A 16,675-nucleotide genomic window follows, 5' to 3' on the forward strand; every position below is an offset into this window, starting at 1 on the left:
GCAGCCTCGCTAGTGTAAGCCAAGAGCTATTGCAGTTATAAAACTTGCAGGGGAAGAGGGAAAAGGGAGGAGTTTGGAGAGGTGTCCCAAAAATCTAGGAAGAAATCATTGGTAGTCGCCGCTGCCAGTATAGCTGCCACTGGGATGTTAAAATACCAGCTGGTGTGTATGTCTGAGCCTGTCTGTCCCTGGGAAAACCCTCCACAGGACCAAGACCCTGTGTGCTAAAATTCTGGTCCTCTCCTCATTTTATTCACTGATTATTCAACCTCAGTATTTTTTTTACTGTAGGAGTTCCAGACTGCATCCTCAGTCATTGTTCAGCTCTTCCTTGCCAACAAGAGGATTTTTGGCTGGTGACTGAAGACAGTGTGCGACCTTAAGCCTAGGGAGAGTTGTCCCAATGAAGGCCTTGGTAGAGTGACCTAACGCCTGTACTTTGTTCTGCTTTATAAACAGCTCTAGTTTGGCCAACAGCAGGCTTTGGGCTCGCATAGTATGTGTCAGACCTCCTTTTGTTGTGGAAAACGCAATCCTACACGGAAGATTCAACTGCAGTTTACGGTAGAAACATCTTTACTCTGTAAGAGCATGGGTGGACAGCTCTGATCCCGGGAGCAGAGCATCCCAACCTGACTCTTCCCTCCCTCAGCCGTTCACATCAACACTCACAGTTTCAGGCTACTGAGAGTCAATGACTTGGGGTTTTTGCTTGGTCTCTCTTTTCAACTTTCCTTAACAGGAAGGATTTAAAAAAAATTAAATACACCATAAACATACACACACACGCAAGTTTGTCTTAAGGCAGTCCAAGTGCTCATCTGTAGGCAGGGGACTGATTAATGTGGTGTTCGTTCTCAGTGCCGTGTGTCTCTGCTTTCCTGACTTTCCCGGTGCCAGCATGTGGCATTAGGCTGGTGATAATGACTGGAAGGAAGACGCGCTTATTCCTGCATAGTGGGGGGCTTTTCAATCTCACAGGCGACGGCATAACAAGATCCAGCAACTGAAAGTTGGACAAATTCAACCTTGAAATAAGACACGGTTTCCTGGCTGCAAGGAAAATTAAAGTTTGGAACAGCTTGCGAGAGGAAGTGGTGGAGCTGCCATTGCTTGGGGTGTAGACAGTTTGCTGTCTCTCTGAAAAAGGGTTTCTTTAATCCAGCTTTTTGGAAGAGTTCTGTGATTTGTGTGTGCGGGAGGTCAGTTGAAAGGAGTATCGCAGTGCTGTCTGGTCTTGGTGGGTGAATTACTGGGTGTGATTAAATGACCTTTTTGGTTTGGGTCAGTGAACTTCTATAATAAAAGGATTGGCCACGACATGGAGAAGGCCGTGAGCTGAAGCAATATCTTAGAGAAAATAAAAATGAACGCCTGTCTTACTGTCTTTTTGACAGTAATAATTAAAGTGTTGCTATTTACCAACTGCGTGGTTAAAGCCTGCATGAGTGTTAACATCAAAGTATTTCAGTGGCAGAAGAGGACTTGGATTCTAAGCGACTCCCTGTTTTTTAAGGATCTTTCTCTTCAGAGTGTTTGTAATTTTGCCGTGTGTCCGTCATTAGAGCCCATTTTGTGTCGATCCTCCTCTGGAAGGTGGTGGGAGAGGAAAGTGCCTTCAACCACTGCAAAGCGCACCGTAACACACTGCTGCAAGTGTTACAATTTTTAGGTCCCAGGGGAAATCTGAAGCAATGATTATCGTTATATTTTCATCCTCTCAGCCTTCAACAACCAACTGTAAAGGCTGTATTCAAATTGCCAGCTTTCAAGATCTCGAGCAGAGTCCCAGAGAGAGAGCAATCTGAATTGCTCCGTGAAATTTTGATTTCTAAGATTCACCAAGTCTGAATATGTGCAAAATTTAGGGGATTTGAATGCAGCCTTAAAATGATGGTGTTTTTCCAACACAATCGTCTATCCAAGTGTTTTATTTCGAGGAGGTGCTCTCGAAATGTTCCGGCAGCTTTAATTGTGGTAGGTGAGATTTTCAGAAATTATTAGAAGCCGCTGAACTTCGCTGCCAATGAAGCCAACAGAAAAGCCTCCACAGTGCTTTGATGGCAGAAGGATCAAGCCAGTAGCGAGTGCTTTTTGAAGTCAAGGTGAGTTGCTTCTGTATTCACCAGGATTAGAGCTTTGCAGTAAGAGTGATCACCTGTGTGGTTTACAGCAGACCAGAGTACTCAGCAGTAAAGTTTTGGTACCTGAAATTCCTTGAGATGTGGCAGGGTTCGGGTGTTCTGCTCCATCCCTCTCCTGGTTCGGGTCCTGTTGAAAATTCACAGCGTGGGCTTTGGTGAGGAATTGAATCTTTCTTTGCCTCAGGAGCACTGTCTCCAAAGTGGGAATACGCCATGCTTTTCCAAACTCCATGCAGTTGCTCTTCCTGCTTTTCATGCATAAGAGCATCTGGCACGCTGAAGGGAGCTGGTGTTGCCTTGCTGGCAGGGCAGTGATGATAGCTGCTTCTCCAGAGCTCTGCTCTGTGGAAGCACTGTCGTAGATGGCTGGAGTTTCCAAAGAACTCCTTTACCTGGAGGTTGAGCTCTTCTCAATACATGGCTCCAACTGGAGGTACCATGTGTTTGAAGATGAAAGGGAATGGAGAGCAGATGAAGATCATCTTGTAGAGGCTCTCTCTACACGAGGTGGGTTGATGGTACCACTGTTGGGAAAACCAGCCAAGTAGATTCTGTCCCTTGAGGTGTTACTTGTCTTCACAGCTGAAGAGCCCTCTCATCCAGCGCTGTAACGCGTGAGCAATCTCGCCCATCGTTGGGTTTTGAGCCACTGCAGGGTGTCCCCACAGACACAGAGCACTCTTGGTGCATCCTTGCCTTCGGGCCCGCAGTGATTGACAGCAGCGTGCTTGGCTGAGAGGGATCCTTGGAAACTGCTGGGGCTGCTGGCCCGTGTGGCGTGAAGGTCCCTGTTTATCCGGGGCTAGATCCTGCCTGCAGCCGTGGGCAGGACTCCAGGGCACCCGATGCCCGCTGAGTTGTCGTCTAGAACTCCCTCGGGGGGAGAAAAAGGGAATCATTTTCTGTGTTCATGAGCACCGTTTTCCGCAGCGTTCCTCTGGAAACACGGCTGGAAGAGATGCTTCCCAGCTGGCCGGCTCCCGCAGGTCTCCGCAGGTGCAGCGCTGCCCACTCCGCCCTCACTGCCAACACCCTCCGTGCTGAGGGTCTTGGGAGGTTGCCATTGGATTCGAAGTTGGAGCCAAGGCTAAATTTTGTTCCTTTCAGAGAAGAATTATATAAAAGGCGGTGGAAGGGTTTCTGTGCAGTGCTGTAAGGAAAAATTTCAAACCAGCCCATGGAGCCGCTGGGTTTTTAAGGACAAACCCTTTTCCTCCAGCCATCCTGCAGCCACAGCGCCGCGGCACTAAGGAACCGAAAGGAAACCGGCTGTGATTTCTCATGTCCATTGACAAAACAAACATAATAAGTAATCGATGACTAATTACATTCTGAGTTTTACTAATCAAAATCATTATTAAAGTAGTTGATGGCTTTTTAAACGAGGTTTCTCTTTAATTGCTGTGTTTTGTGAGACTTGCCTGGGTTACTGAAAACCTCTCCCTGCTCTGATCACGATATGAAAGTCAGTAGCTTCAAGAGCTGGAAGGAGGGCCGAGCAGGTGAGAGGAGCACTGTCACTGTATCAGTGGGTTTGTGTTTACAGCTCATTAGTCCGTGTTTAAAAATACCACGCTGCCAATTTAAATCGCAGCTGGATTCATACGAATTTTGAGATTACCACTTGCTGAACAAAATCCTTCTTTTGCTTTAGCTTGCAGATTCGCTTGTGCCCTTGGAGATTAAGCCTGGTATTTCCTTAGCAACAGTTTCTGCCGTGTTGCATACTAAAGACAACAAGCATGTGCTGCAGGTACAGTATAATGGGAAAGGGAGAAAAATATCTTTACACTGGGTTTCCTGCCATCTGGGACCCCAGCTGGTCTCCTGAGGCAACCCCTCCAACAACTCCTTCCCCACCAGCGGAGAGTCCTTGTCAGATGCTTTGTCCTGGCATGTGCGAGTGAGGAATTACACTTAGAGTAGAGAGTGGGATGCCAATAAATCTCCCTACCCTCTTTTCCTTGGCCATGTGCCTGGCCAAGATAAAAGGGGAAGGGAGATTATCCCTGAAGAGAGGCTACAAATCGTGCTGCTGCCTTCCATCGCCCGCACACCAGGACCGGCATTGGCCAGCCTCTCACGGGCTTGGAGCCGAGGGTCGGAGGAGAGAGACGGCCTAAAACATCAGACACATGACGGGACTGTCTTCCTGAAGCTTGCCCTCTTCCCCAGGTGTCTTGGTTTGAAAGACAGGTGTCTGTGGAGGAAGGCAGGAGCCTCCCTTGAAATGGAAAGTGCAACCCCCTTCCCTCCAAATTATTATAATTTTGAAATTAACGGGCCTTCAGGCAAAGATATGGGGAATAGGAATAACAGTTCTTTACTAATATATATATATATATATATAAAACACAAGGCAGGGAAAAAACAAAACAACCCCCTGGTTTACACTGACAGAGTCAGGAATACAACCTGACCCCCTGTTAGGGGGGCAGTAGCAGTCCGATAAGATGCTGGCTGCAGTCCTCCTGAAGCGATGGGTGTAGTTCTGTGGAAGCAGCGATCTTGTAAAAGGGTCTGGTCTTCCTCCGAAGGTCCAGTGGTAGGTAGGTAGCTCTTGTCCTCTGGAACTCCAGTGGGGGGGAAAACTCCTCTGGGAATCCAGTGGAAGAAGGCTGCTCGGGTGTTGGAGATCTCAGTTTTTATTTGGCATGGACTGCTTGGCTCCTTCCCCCCGGGCGGAGCATCTCACCGTGGGATGGGGAGTCGTGAGGCAGTTCCTTGATGGGCCGTTAACAGGAGATAGCCCAGGAGCGAGTTACCGATGGGTCAGGCGATAAGGCATTGTTGTGCCCATTGACAGGAGATAGTCCAGAGGGGGGAGGCAGGGAGCACCGCCCCACCTGGTCTCAACAGCTCCTGAAGATGGTAATGGAATACTTTTTTTTCCTTTTGGCACATTTTACACTGTAACCCAGGACAGCAAGAGGCAGGCGGTGCTCCCTGGTACAAAGCAAGAGCGTACCCTCTCTTCCCACCGCCTCCCCCAGGCTGACACCGCCCTTCCTGGCGTCGCTGCTCCGCAGGAGGACGTGATGCCCGGTGGACCCGCTCAGCGGGGCACGCGGTGGTCCTCCTCTCTCCTTTGCTGTACGAGCGTGCGGGGAAGGCTGTGAAGCCGCCACGCTCTGCATGGCGATGCCTCTCCAGCAGCAGCAGAGCTGGGCTGGGCCCCCTACACTTGGGAAGAGGGCCCAGAACGGCAACGCCTTTAACGCAGGGACGTAAAGGTCAGTTCAGGATTTATATCGGCGCACAGCAGACAGACTGTCTTACTTTTTCCGAGTCAGTTCCCTAGAAACACCAGGCGACACTGAAAAAATGGCGGTGTTGCAGCAGTAGGCTGCTTTCTCCTTTGTGTTGTTCATTCACTCTCTTCTCTACTTTGATTCCTGATGCCAAATAAACTTAGACCTAGGCTTAAAATGCCAGAGCCCTCGTAAACGCGTGGAGGGAAGCCAGCACGGTGGTTTCTGTCAGTATTGGCTGAGCCTGGGACCTCTAGGAGTCACAGAAACCGTGTGTGGACCAGCCCCCAAAACTCAATCTGCGAACACAGAACCGTGTGGGTGATTCACGCACGAATAACGTGATACAGGCATGTAGGGCCACCAGCTGAAGGGAAAATGGTGGGGGTCGTGGGGCGGCTCAGGTGCATCCCTGCTCGTGGAGCTGGATCCTGAGCAGGAGGCATTTCTCTCCCAAGGCTGAAAAACGCCCTTCCCTGGCTGTGGAAGGAAACACAGGGACATCACAACAGCAGGTCCAGACTTGATGGTACGTGATGGGAAAGACACGGAGTTGAGGGAAGCCCGGCCTGTCACCTGGAAGGGGCAGGGTGCTAAGGCACTGGGGTTGCTTCGGGCAAATTCCCTCTGTGTGTGTGTGTGTGTGTGCAGACACATCCCTGCAAGTGGTTTTGCCAAAATTTTGGAGACATTTTTCCCCCAGTGCCTTTTTCCCGGGGACTGGGTTGCCACTTCAGCTGGAAAGACCAGCGCTGACACTTCCCTGGCCTGACTAACTCGGCGCAGGACACGTGGCTTTACTTCACATGGTCATTTCCTCACTGTCCTTTTTACAGCCGCCCGGTTTTCATCTCCACGGTGTCTTCCCGCAGCGCTCGGTTAACCCCACGCCTTGCCTTGTCGGCTGCACGGGCTGACCCTGCCTCCCCCTCCCTGCTCCCAGAGAAGGGGCTTGGGGACGAGGTGAGGCCGATGGCTTTCTGAGGCAGCACAAAATTATGCCCAGGTCATGCTCCAGTGATTTTTTCAGGTGCTGCAGCCGCTCTCACGCCTCCCTGTCTGTATTCAAGTCCGTCCTAAAGACTCAGTTTTCAGTGAGAAATGAATTACCCCTTTTGCTCATTCCCCGAGTAGTTACTTGCTCTGAATTTGCCCGTTTCTCAACCTGTTGTATTATCTTTTAGAGTGTGATTTTCAAGGCATTGATTTCTGTGAGGCATGATTCCTTGCAGAGGACTTGAATGGTAAAATAGAAAGCTTCAGCCCTGCATGGAGCCAGACAGGCCTTTTAAGATGACGGAAATTTGGACGGGACTGAATCTGACAGAAATTTTAAGATGACGGAGTTGGGAACCAAAACGGCTCGTTTATTTCTGTAAATAGTGGTTTGTGTGTGCAGAGCTGCAGCGGGCCCAAGGCCGCGTTTCTCCTCTCCCCTTCAGCGCCGCGATGCTCCCCTTTAGTCACGGAAAACGAAATCAATATTCCTTTTCTAGCTCATGTACTTGTTATTCCAACCAAATTGCAATAAGCTGCTGCGACTCTCTGCATTACTGTGCACCTTCTCATCCATTAGCTCCCTCCGAAACCTCCGCAACCTCCCGCCAGCAAGAAGAGAAAGCGAGTGAGCGATGACGTGCCCGAGTGCAAACCTCTGAAGCCGTTGCTGAGCGGCTCCATTCCCGTGGACCAGTTTGTGCAGACCCTCGAGAAGGTGATAAGTCTTCGGTGGCAAGCGAGGGTCAGGCGGATTTCTCCTCGTCTCAGCAACGTGCCTAGCGGGGAGAGGGGAAATCATTTTAGCGTAGCTTGAAGTGGAGAGGGGCTGGTGAGGCAGCAGAGTGCTTCAGGGAACGCGTGTCCCTGCGCTGAGCGTGGAGGGGATAGTTCCCTGTGGAGTCCTGTCCTGATCGAGGGGCTTCGTGTCAGTCGTTCCCTCCTGGTTCCCCGCAGAAGCAGAGCTTTTGGGGAGGGTCACTCTGGGCGGGTGAATTGCCCCCCCATGCAACTTTTGGATTCACCACCTGATTTCCAATAAATTTTAACAGCAGGGAGGAGGTCTCTGAAGTATTTTCAGTTAAGTTCCTCCAAGTTTTGTGAAAATGAAGTGACCCGAGTGAAGAAGAGATCCTGGAGATGTCTCTGCTGATGGAGAAGCTTTCTGGGGAGCTGCAGGACAGGGGGCTTGGTGGCTGAACTTGCAGGCTCTGGGGAGCCCTGTTCTCGCCTGCACGACCCCTTGGAGGAAATTAGCAGGAAAAAGGGCAGGATTGTCTGAGAGGAAGCTTGCCCTGGGGCTCAGTAGCTCTCCACCAGCATCATCTTTGAGGCAGGTGGTCATTTCTGTAGTTAAAGGAGCCATTTGTCCTCAAGATTTTGCAATTGCCGTGACCCAGTGTAGTGGAAAAGGCTGGTTTAGCCTCCCTGATCCGTGTGTGTGTGTGTGATGAGGGGCGTGTTTAGCTTAGCCTGTGCGTGCTTCCTCCTCAAATCCCCAAAATCTCGGGTATCTGCAATGGCACTCTGTATTTCTTGGCCATTCTCCCTTCTCTGCCCTAGTCTTTCACCCCTGCCTGAGTTGTAGTAACTTCTCTCTCTTTCCCTCCCTCCCCAACTCTACATCTAGCACGGCTTCAGTGACGTGAAGGTGGAGGACACGGCCAAGGGCCACATCGTGCTCCTCCAGGAGGCAGAAACCCTCATTCAGATTGAGGAGGACTCCACGCACATCATCTGTGACAACGACGAACCTTTGAGGGTGAAACTGCGCGACCTGGTTCTCAAATTCCTGCAGAAGTTTTAGCTGAGGGACATCGTGCGGCGCTGCAAGGAGAGACCCCAGAGTGCCAGAGCTAAGAGCTTTCCAGAGGGCGACCCCAGGGAGAGAGGGAATTTCTTGATATAAAGAGACCAGTAAACACCTTCCCCTTCATGGAGAAGCAAGCAAGTGTTTTTAATATCTATCTATTTTTTTTTTTATTTTGTTTTTAACTGGTTTTGGAAGACTTTGGAAGGGATTCCTGTTCTGTAAAATTGGGAGTTGGAATCTTACCGGAGATACGAACTGCGGAGTAAATAAATACAGTGTATATTTACGAGGTCAGGGTGAAATTGTGTGCAGACACGGACATTTCTCTGTGTGACCCTCTCAGCAATGGACACCCGAGTCCTTTACCTGAGAAAACTCCGCAGGAATATTGAAACAATGGCCTTTTAGATTTATTTTTCTCCCCGCTTTCTTCCCGGTCACCAGATCCAATTTCCTCTCTGTCCTCCACCTACACTGTGATGTGTGTTTCACTGGCACGGAAAGGAACGAGAAAGCTGGTAAGGCAAAGATTAGCAAAGCAAAGATAGAAACAGGGGGCTGTGGGGGATGTGTAGAATAGCTTTGAGGCGCGAGAGCCTGGCCGGTCCCTGCGGAGCGGAGGGATTTTGGAGAAGCTGTGTGCTTCAGCCACGCAAGGTGTTTCTTGAGGCTGCACCCCACCACCTGTTACCACCAGATTTGTCCACCCAGCTACGTGCTTCTCACTGGGATGCACAAAGGACTGGTTTCTCCTGGGTCCCTCCATCATCAGTGAAGTATCTCAGGGAGATGCTTAAAAAAAGTACACAGGGTAGTTACAACTCCTAGTGCTCGTGAAAAACCTTTGAGATTGAAGTGCCTCTCGTTTCTACCTTCCAAAACCCTCTCGTTTCAGCCCCCACTATCCCAAATCCTGAACTGTTTATACAAAGCCATCTGTACTGCAGACCTGGGGAGGGTTTTCACTCCCCAAATCACATATTTGGGGCCTAAACGTAGTTAATAGGATTGCTTTTAAGAGCGACCGGTTTCTCAGATTTACAGCTGTTTGGCTTTTATTGGATTGTTTTGTATTTATTTGGTGTTAAAAATAAAAAGCATAGTAGGGCTGCCAAGGAGGAAGCACATTCTGTGTGTGTATAAGAGCATCTGCACGGCCGTTCTGCATCCGCCTGCGCGTGCGTACGCGCGTCTGTGAGATGCAACTGCCCCTTCAGTGCGGGGAGAGGACGGCGGCGGGGGAACAGCGCTGTCGTAAAACCCGTTCGCTGTGGCACTTTTTGCCCGTCACATTTCGTGCACGTTAAGGACTTCTGTTGGAGTGGGTGTACAGGCTGCAGCGTCCGTCCCTTCGCTCGGGGTGTGTCGGGGGCGGGAAAGAAACCGTGTCGTTAACGTCGGTGAAAAACTCGTTGCAGGAGCGTTCAGTCCTCGTCAGAGTTGACAGCGTTTACGGTAGCTCAGCTTCTTCATCCATCACTCAGAAACAGAATAAAAGAGTCGGATGTATCTCGCCTTGTAATTAAATCTCCCAAGAGTTTGTTCTTAACACGCAGGGATAAACTCGGCTGAGCTGAGGGGGCAGGCGAGGGGGCGAGGGCAGCGTGAGCCTTGGAAGAGCCGAGTCCTCGAGACCCTCGTTCTGCCTGTGACCTCGGCTGCTCCCAGCGCCTTCATTTGGCGAACGCGCTCGTTTGCGTTGGTCCTTACAAGGGACTCGATGCCCTTGTGGCTTCAAGGAGTCCGGCCCGAGGCTGCGCGTTGGTGCTTGCGGCGCCCCGTGGCCCGAAGAGCGAGGAGCCTGGAAGCCCAGCGGCGAAGCCGAGGAGCCCTCGGCCGGGGTAGAGCCAACCCGCGGCTGCCTGGAGCCCGGAGGAGCCCCCAGGGCTGAACTGGCCAGGCGCTGGGGGACACGGGGACGTTTCGGTGACACTTGTGCGCTTGGATGACACAGAGCCCTGGTCGATGGAGTTCCGTGTTCCCCTGGCCTCCGTGGGGCTGGGAGGGAGACAGAGATCCGGGGGGGCTTTGCTGAAGCCACGCAGCCCCACAGGCCGGGGGGGGGGGGGGTCCGACCACGAGGCTTTATTACAGAAATATTTAACTGTGAAGGGTGGGACAGGCCGTATCGGCCCCAACAGCCGCTCCACAGGAGGGCCGGGTGTAGAACCATCCCAAATAAACCCTGCTGCCTTCAGCCCCCCCCCCCCCGGAAATCTCTCCCTGCTGCCAAACTTGACAGCGCTGGAGAGACCCAGCCCAGTCCTGCCTCTGATGGGTGAGTCTGGACGCGGTCCCGGCCGAGCGCCCCGCTCCCCTCTCGTGTGAGGCAGGATTCGTGCCGTCCTCCCCCGCGGGCTGCCTCGAGGCTTGCGGTGGAGGCTGCTGCGGCAGAAGGCGGGTGAGAGCGCGGGGGGGTTTGAGGGTAACTCGGGGGGCTGGGAGCGGGCTGCTGTGCCAATGAACCGGGTCAGAGACGTGCTCGGGCTCCACGGTGAAGTTTTTCGCCTGGTTCACCGCTGACGCGCTCGGGCTGTCGCACCGAAACCCTTGCTTGAGCCGCAAAGCTCTTGACTCCCACCACCAGCAGCCTGTTCTGTCAGGTCATCTGGTAGCTGATGGCTTTCCAAAGGCTTTCCCACACCTCTGGAAACTAAAAAAATTTTTTAAAAAATTAAAACTTTTCACCGTTTTTTGCCTTTTGTCATTTTGGACAGGAAAACTTCTCGCTGCTCCAGCCTGGCATCTGAAAATGGATTCATTTCTTACAAGCAGAACGGAAAAAATAAGCGTACTGGGGAGGCTTCTTGAATGAAAAATCTTAATTAAACAAGCAAAAATAAGTGCTTGTTCATTCTGCAGAGAGGAAGAAAAACAAATGGCACTTCTTTGGGCTGGGTCAGTGCTGCAGAGGTAACTATGGCAGCCAGGGAGAGCTGTGAAAGGAGGGGGTGGAACACGGTGGAGGGCAAATAAGTTTTAACCAGAGACGCGCACGTCAACGGACAGACGACAGCAAAGGCTCTTGGTTTCACTCTCTTTCTTCCAGAACGGGGGAAAAAAAAAAAGTAATAATCATCCCCTTGGCCACTGTGTGATGTTCGTTGTGCCGTGGCCATCCCCAGTCCCTGTGACCACGTATGGTGGGGAGGGGTCCCACACCCCGAGCTGTGCTTCACCGGCCTCTCCGCAGCTCCCCTGGTGAACCACACGTCGTGGTGGGCGCAGCTGGGCGGCGCCTCAGCCCCTGGCGAGGGATGAATTCCCGCCAGGGCTGCATCGCTGGGCTGGGGAATAACGGGGAGAAAAGGGTAAACCCGGCTGTCGGCGCTTGGGTGGCTTCTGTGGAACAGATAGTGCTGGGTGGTGAGAAGCGCGTTGTGGTTGCTGTCCGTTAATGTCAGCCTTAATGAAAACAACGGGACCAAGTCATTTAATTCCGGGCTCATGCTGTCCCCCAGCACGCCTGGACGCAGTCGGTATAATGGGGGATCAGCTGGCCCACCCCCCCATGGGTGTCCTGAGCCACACCAGGGCCACCTCCTTGGGGACTTGGACATGATGAACAGAGAGAAACTGGAGTGAGATGTTGGGGCTGTGCCCTGTCGGCAGTGCAGGGCACCGAGCTGCGTGTCATGGCCTGGGGCGGCTCGTGATGGGGAAGGGAAGGCAGATCAAACAGGTCCCACCACGTGTGACCCATCACCTGGGATCCATGAACCCATCCCTTGGGGACCCATCCCCTGGGATCCATGAACCTGTCCCTTGGGGATCCATCACCTGGGATCCATGAAGCCATTCCTTGGGGACCTGTCACCTGGGATCCATGAACACATCCCTTGGGGATCCATCACCTGGGATCCATGAAGCCATTCCTTGGGGACCTGTCACCTGGGATCCATGAACCCGTCCCTTGGGGACCCATCACCTGGGTCCAGCCATCTCGGACTCACCGCTAAGGACCTACAGCTTGAAACCCACCACGTGGGCCCCGTCATTCTGGGGACCCATCACCGAGTGTTGTGGCCCACAAGGAACAAGCCAAGTCTCTCCCTGTGACCTTGGGGTTACAGCCAAGCCACCCCACCCAGTCCTGCTCTCCAGGGCACAGCATGGGAACCTACGTTCTGAGGAGGCAGCTCTGTGGCCACAGGGGATTCTCGCCCGTGGGGACACAGTACGTCTCCTACAAGGCCACTTGGGGACCACGGGGCGCCCGGGCCAGGAGCCAGTGGCAGGTACCACACCCTGGGCAAGGCTCCGTTGGCGTCGGAGATCATGGGCCGCATCCTGTGTCACTCCCATGATGTGACGCAGCCAAGTGGCACCACAGCAGGCTCCTGAGTCAAGCGGGGTGGATCGGGCCCGAAGAGGCAGGGACCTTCCCCAGCTCCTGTTTCGGAAGTCACGGCATCCGTTTGCAGCGTTTTTACTGGCAGGGTTAAAGGATAAAAGGCTCTTTGCCTTGATGACAGCAATAAAAATTGAATTATCGCTCCGTCTTTTCTCTCCCTTGGCCCTGTCGCTGGCCGGCCCTGGGACATGTCCCTCTCCTTGCCCCCAAGCACATGGTGGGGTGATGGCTCCATCTCAAGGGTGGCTACTAAAGCTACGCCAGCGAACGCCCAGAGGCAGAGCAGAATTCCATGCGGTCCAGCCGAGCCGTGGGATCCACATGAAGCCCCTGGTGAGAAAACGAATCCCCGGCCCCGTTCCTATTGCAGCAATAACCAAAGGGGCAAACGCTGGCCTCCCTCTTGGTAAAACCTTGCAGTGTTGGTAGTATTTTCTGGATGTTAATGGGTACTTTTTGGCAATGAAAAGGGTGAGGGATGGAGCAAAGCAGCCTGGGGGTGCATGGAGAAGCCCAACCACACACAAAGACATCACAACTTGTCTTTTTTTTTTTTTTTTTTTTTATCATTATCATGTTGGCAGCAAAACCCTTGTGATGTGAGAGCTTAAAAACCAGCAAGAGAGCAGGGCCCTCTGCTGAGAAATGCCTGCAAGAAGAGCATCCGAAAGGCTTTAAAACCACGGCGGTAGGAGCGGGTGTTACACCCCGCACCTCTTCTTTCTTCAGTCTTGAAGGGAAAAGGAAAAAAAAAGAACCAAAACCAAAACCAAACCTTGTTGAGTCTCTGCCACAGTGCTGCTCCGGCACTCGCAGCATCCCGGAGGCGTTCATGAGGACCGGTGGCACTGGAGCCGGGGTGGTTTTTCTTTTGGTTTTTATTTACATTAAATTACTTAGTGGCTTAAAACGAGCGGTGACAACTATCCTTCCCTCGCAGGCACAACACCGAGCGCAGCAGAGGTCTTTTATTAATTACCTGGCTAATAACTGCTCATTTTCTGCCACCTGCTCTTCATATTTACTGTTTTGAAGCTCTGAATTACATTCCGCTGCCGCCGGCCCGGCGCAGGCGCTCGCTGGGTGGCTGCGGGTGCTGCGCGGCGGCGCTCACCGCCCGGGGCGCCTTCCCCAGCCCTTGCCCGTCTCTCCGCAGCCATTTGGTTGCACCATGGGCAAACCCCACCTTCCCCCGGGGGGGGTTTTAAGCCAAGCCCAGGGCTCCCAAATGCCTTTACAGCTTCATGTTTCCATTGCCCCGGGGTTAAACGCGGGACCCAGGGAGCGAGGTGGGCGATGGGTGACCCTCGCTGGGCGCCCACGAAACGCAGCAGCCCTTTGCTTTTCAGCCTGCTCATGGCTCCGGTATAACTTCTTAAAACACTAGAGATAAAAAATCCTATTTTTCTTCCTAAAGCCTCCCACGGTCCGTCGCAGGCAGCAAGCCCGAGGTATAAATCCTGCCCAGCCCACCCACGGCTTAGCGCAGGCCCAGCGCCGCAGGCTGAGCCATTACGCGGCTGTAGGGATTTGTAACGCCCCCCCCGCAGCACCAGCGCTCCCCTCTCCCTGCCAGCCCCAGTCCCCACAACCCCACACGCTCTAGAATTTAAGCCTTTTTGTTTGTCTGTTGGTTTTAAACGGGAAAGCGATGCCGGGGTACGCTGACCGCCCTGGCTCGTGGGTGGGAAAGCGCTCACCTAATGAGCCTGGGAACGAGGGATCCAGCGTGACCTCGGCTTTGCGATGCTGCTGTTTTCCTGCATTTCCAGATGGGGGAAAACCCCCAACCAAATGGGAATTTCCCTCTTCCTGCCTGTCCCAGTGTCGGGGGCACCAGGCAGAGCCGTGGGAGAGTGCAAGTGTCCGCACCGGTGGCTGCAGGTCCTTCACCTTCACCTTCACCTTCACCTTCACCTTCACCTTCACCTTTACCTTTACCTTTACCTTTACCTTTACCTTTACCTTTACCTTTACCTTCACCTTCACCTTCACCTTCACCTTCACCTTCACCTTTACCTTTACCATCTTTACCTTTACCCGGGGTCTTGCAGGAGCTGGTTACTTTTATGGCGTTGACAGGTAGACTGGAAACGCAGGGAGCACTCGGTGAAATTGCTTTTTATTAAGAAAAGTGAAAAATTATAAGGAGAGGGAAAAATTGAGGGCACTTCCTAGGGTTGAGGAGTGGAGCGTAAAGCACACCCCTCCCCGCCCTCCCTCCTGGGAGAAGGGAATGAATTATTAGGGGGATTTATCCCCTCCTCCTCCCCCCCAAGGTCTGTTCCCCCATCCCCAAGTACAAACCCTTATAAAGGGGAAAAAAAAACCCACCCCAAACAACCAAACAGGAGCAGCGCTGCTGCGGCTCCTCTCACCGAGGTCACATCAGTTACAGCTGCAAAAATTACCTGCCCCAACAGGAGATTTTTATCTCCTGCCTAAGGGCTGGAAAAGCCTCACGAGCAAATCTACTGCAGTTGAGCTGAAGATGCTGCTGGGCTCAGCGGGGAGCCAGACCCCCCAAAACCTCGTCTGACGCCAGCAGGTCAGTGCCTTTGACCGGGGTTTTCTGTGCCTTTTTGCTGTTAGCGATGTCCCTGCTGTCCAGCAACATTTTGGGGAGAGACTCCAGGCATTTGGGAGGCAGGTCCTGGGCAGAGCATCCATCTCCTCCCTTCCGGGACCAAAATAATTTGGGGTTACCCTGAAACCTCTCCATGAAATAAAAACCAAGCACAAACACTCCCAGTAGGGAAGAGCCTTTACCCCAAGGCAGTAGGGAAAATAAAAGGCACATCACCAAGGGCAGGTGACCACGGAGGAAGCCGGCTGCTGAGGAGGAAAGGTGAATAAAAGGAGGAGGAAATCCAGCAACACGCAGGAAATCCTGTGGGATTTCCAGCCCAGCGTGGAGGGGAAGCCCACGGCCCACGGCCCAGCCAGCTCCCTTCCTCCCCTCTGCTCCTCCCCGCAGCTTTGAAGCTGATGGAAATCTGGTTAGAAATCACACAGAGCCCGTTGGTTTTTCCTCCTCAGCCTCCTGCACAGGAGAGGGGCCGGGAGCATCCCCCGAGCCACCGATGCCTGCGAGAGCCCGAAGTCCCTTGGTTCAGGATCCCCGGGCAGGGATGGGAAGGTTTGCGATCCCCCCGCCGGCTCAGCTGCTGCTTTTATGGCCCAGAAATATCCGGACAGCCCTTCCCGTGGTGGCTTTCGGCACCCCACCGCCGGGCAGAGGCCCCAGGGCCGTATCCTGCAAGCGGAGCGGGGCTCTGGGGAAGGTGGTGTTTTTTTTTGGTTGGCTGGGATTTCAGTCGGTGATGCAGAACTCGAAGGGTTTCCAGCCTCCCCCAGACCCGCTGTCGTGGCTGGATGTCCCCAGTGCCACCAGCAGCCCTGTGTCACCACGGCAGCTGGCATGGGACGGCCCCTGAAGCTACCCGGGGGTCCAAACCCACCCTGGGGCTGGACTGGAGGGTCTCTTGGCCCAGCCATGAGCTCACCGAGGGTTGCAACGGGGTTTAGCGCCAGGCGCTGGCGTCCTCGAGGGGTTGCCACCACCGCAGGACCAGCTCACCTGCCCCTTCCTCCTGCTCCCTCGGGAAATGCCAACCTGGGGAGACGCTTCTTTCCGGGGTGCCCCAGGGCTACGGAGCAGCACGGCGGCTGCAAGCCCTGTCCTGGCCCCCAGCCCTCTCTCCCAGCCCCCAGCAAAGCAGGCACGGAGACACGCTCAAGTTAAACTCTCCATTTATTGGATCCTTTTACAAAAAAAAAAAAAAAAAAAAAAAAAAAACCTCAACATTGTGCTCGTGTTGAAGGAGTGTTTCTTTTCTCTCGGTTTTTGTTGGGTTTTTTGTTTTTGTTTATTTTTTTTTCCAACCTGGTGCTCACGGAGCAGTTAGCACAACCGCGGCGCAGGGGAGGGCAGGGGCCGTGCGACACGAACGGGGTACGGGGCGGGAGGGGGGGGTCCGTGTCACCGCAGACGATGCTATTTACAGCGAACGTGAAAAAAAAAAAAGACCTCGCTCGGCACCCGGCACCCGCCGGCTGCAACCCCCGGGCCGGGATGAAGCGGCAGGAACTTTGGGAAGGGGAAAAGGCCTTTTCC

At 53.2% G+C, this 16,675-nt stretch overlaps 1 protein-coding gene across 3 annotated transcripts in view; it reads left to right on the forward strand.

The window, feature by feature from the left end:
- Window positions 1-8,498, forward strand: part of INTS9 (integrator complex subunit 9) — a 67,842-nt gene extending 59,344 nt beyond the window's left edge. For 2 of the 3 annotated variants that reach the window (XM_086461696.1, XM_086461697.1), the window contains 3 exons: window positions 3,799-3,897; window positions 6,972-7,109; window positions 8,022-8,498. In XM_086461696.1, the coding sequence (XP_086317822.1) occupies window positions 3,799-3,897; window positions 6,972-7,109; window positions 8,022-8,198 (414 nt within the window). In that variant the 3' untranslated portion in view covers window positions 8,199-8,498. The remainder of the gene's footprint in view (window positions 1-3,798; window positions 3,898-6,971; window positions 7,110-8,021) is intronic. The other variant, XM_086461698.1, reaches the window with a different exon arrangement.
- Window positions 8,499-16,675: the final 8,177 nt, after the last annotated feature.

This window comes from Leptosomus discolor, chromosome 2 (assembly GCF_034619465.1).
Source record: "Leptosomus discolor isolate bLepDis1 chromosome 2, bLepDis1.hap2, whole genome shotgun sequence".
Taxonomy (NCBI): domain Eukaryota; kingdom Metazoa; phylum Chordata; class Aves; order Leptosomiformes; family Leptosomidae; genus Leptosomus; species Leptosomus discolor.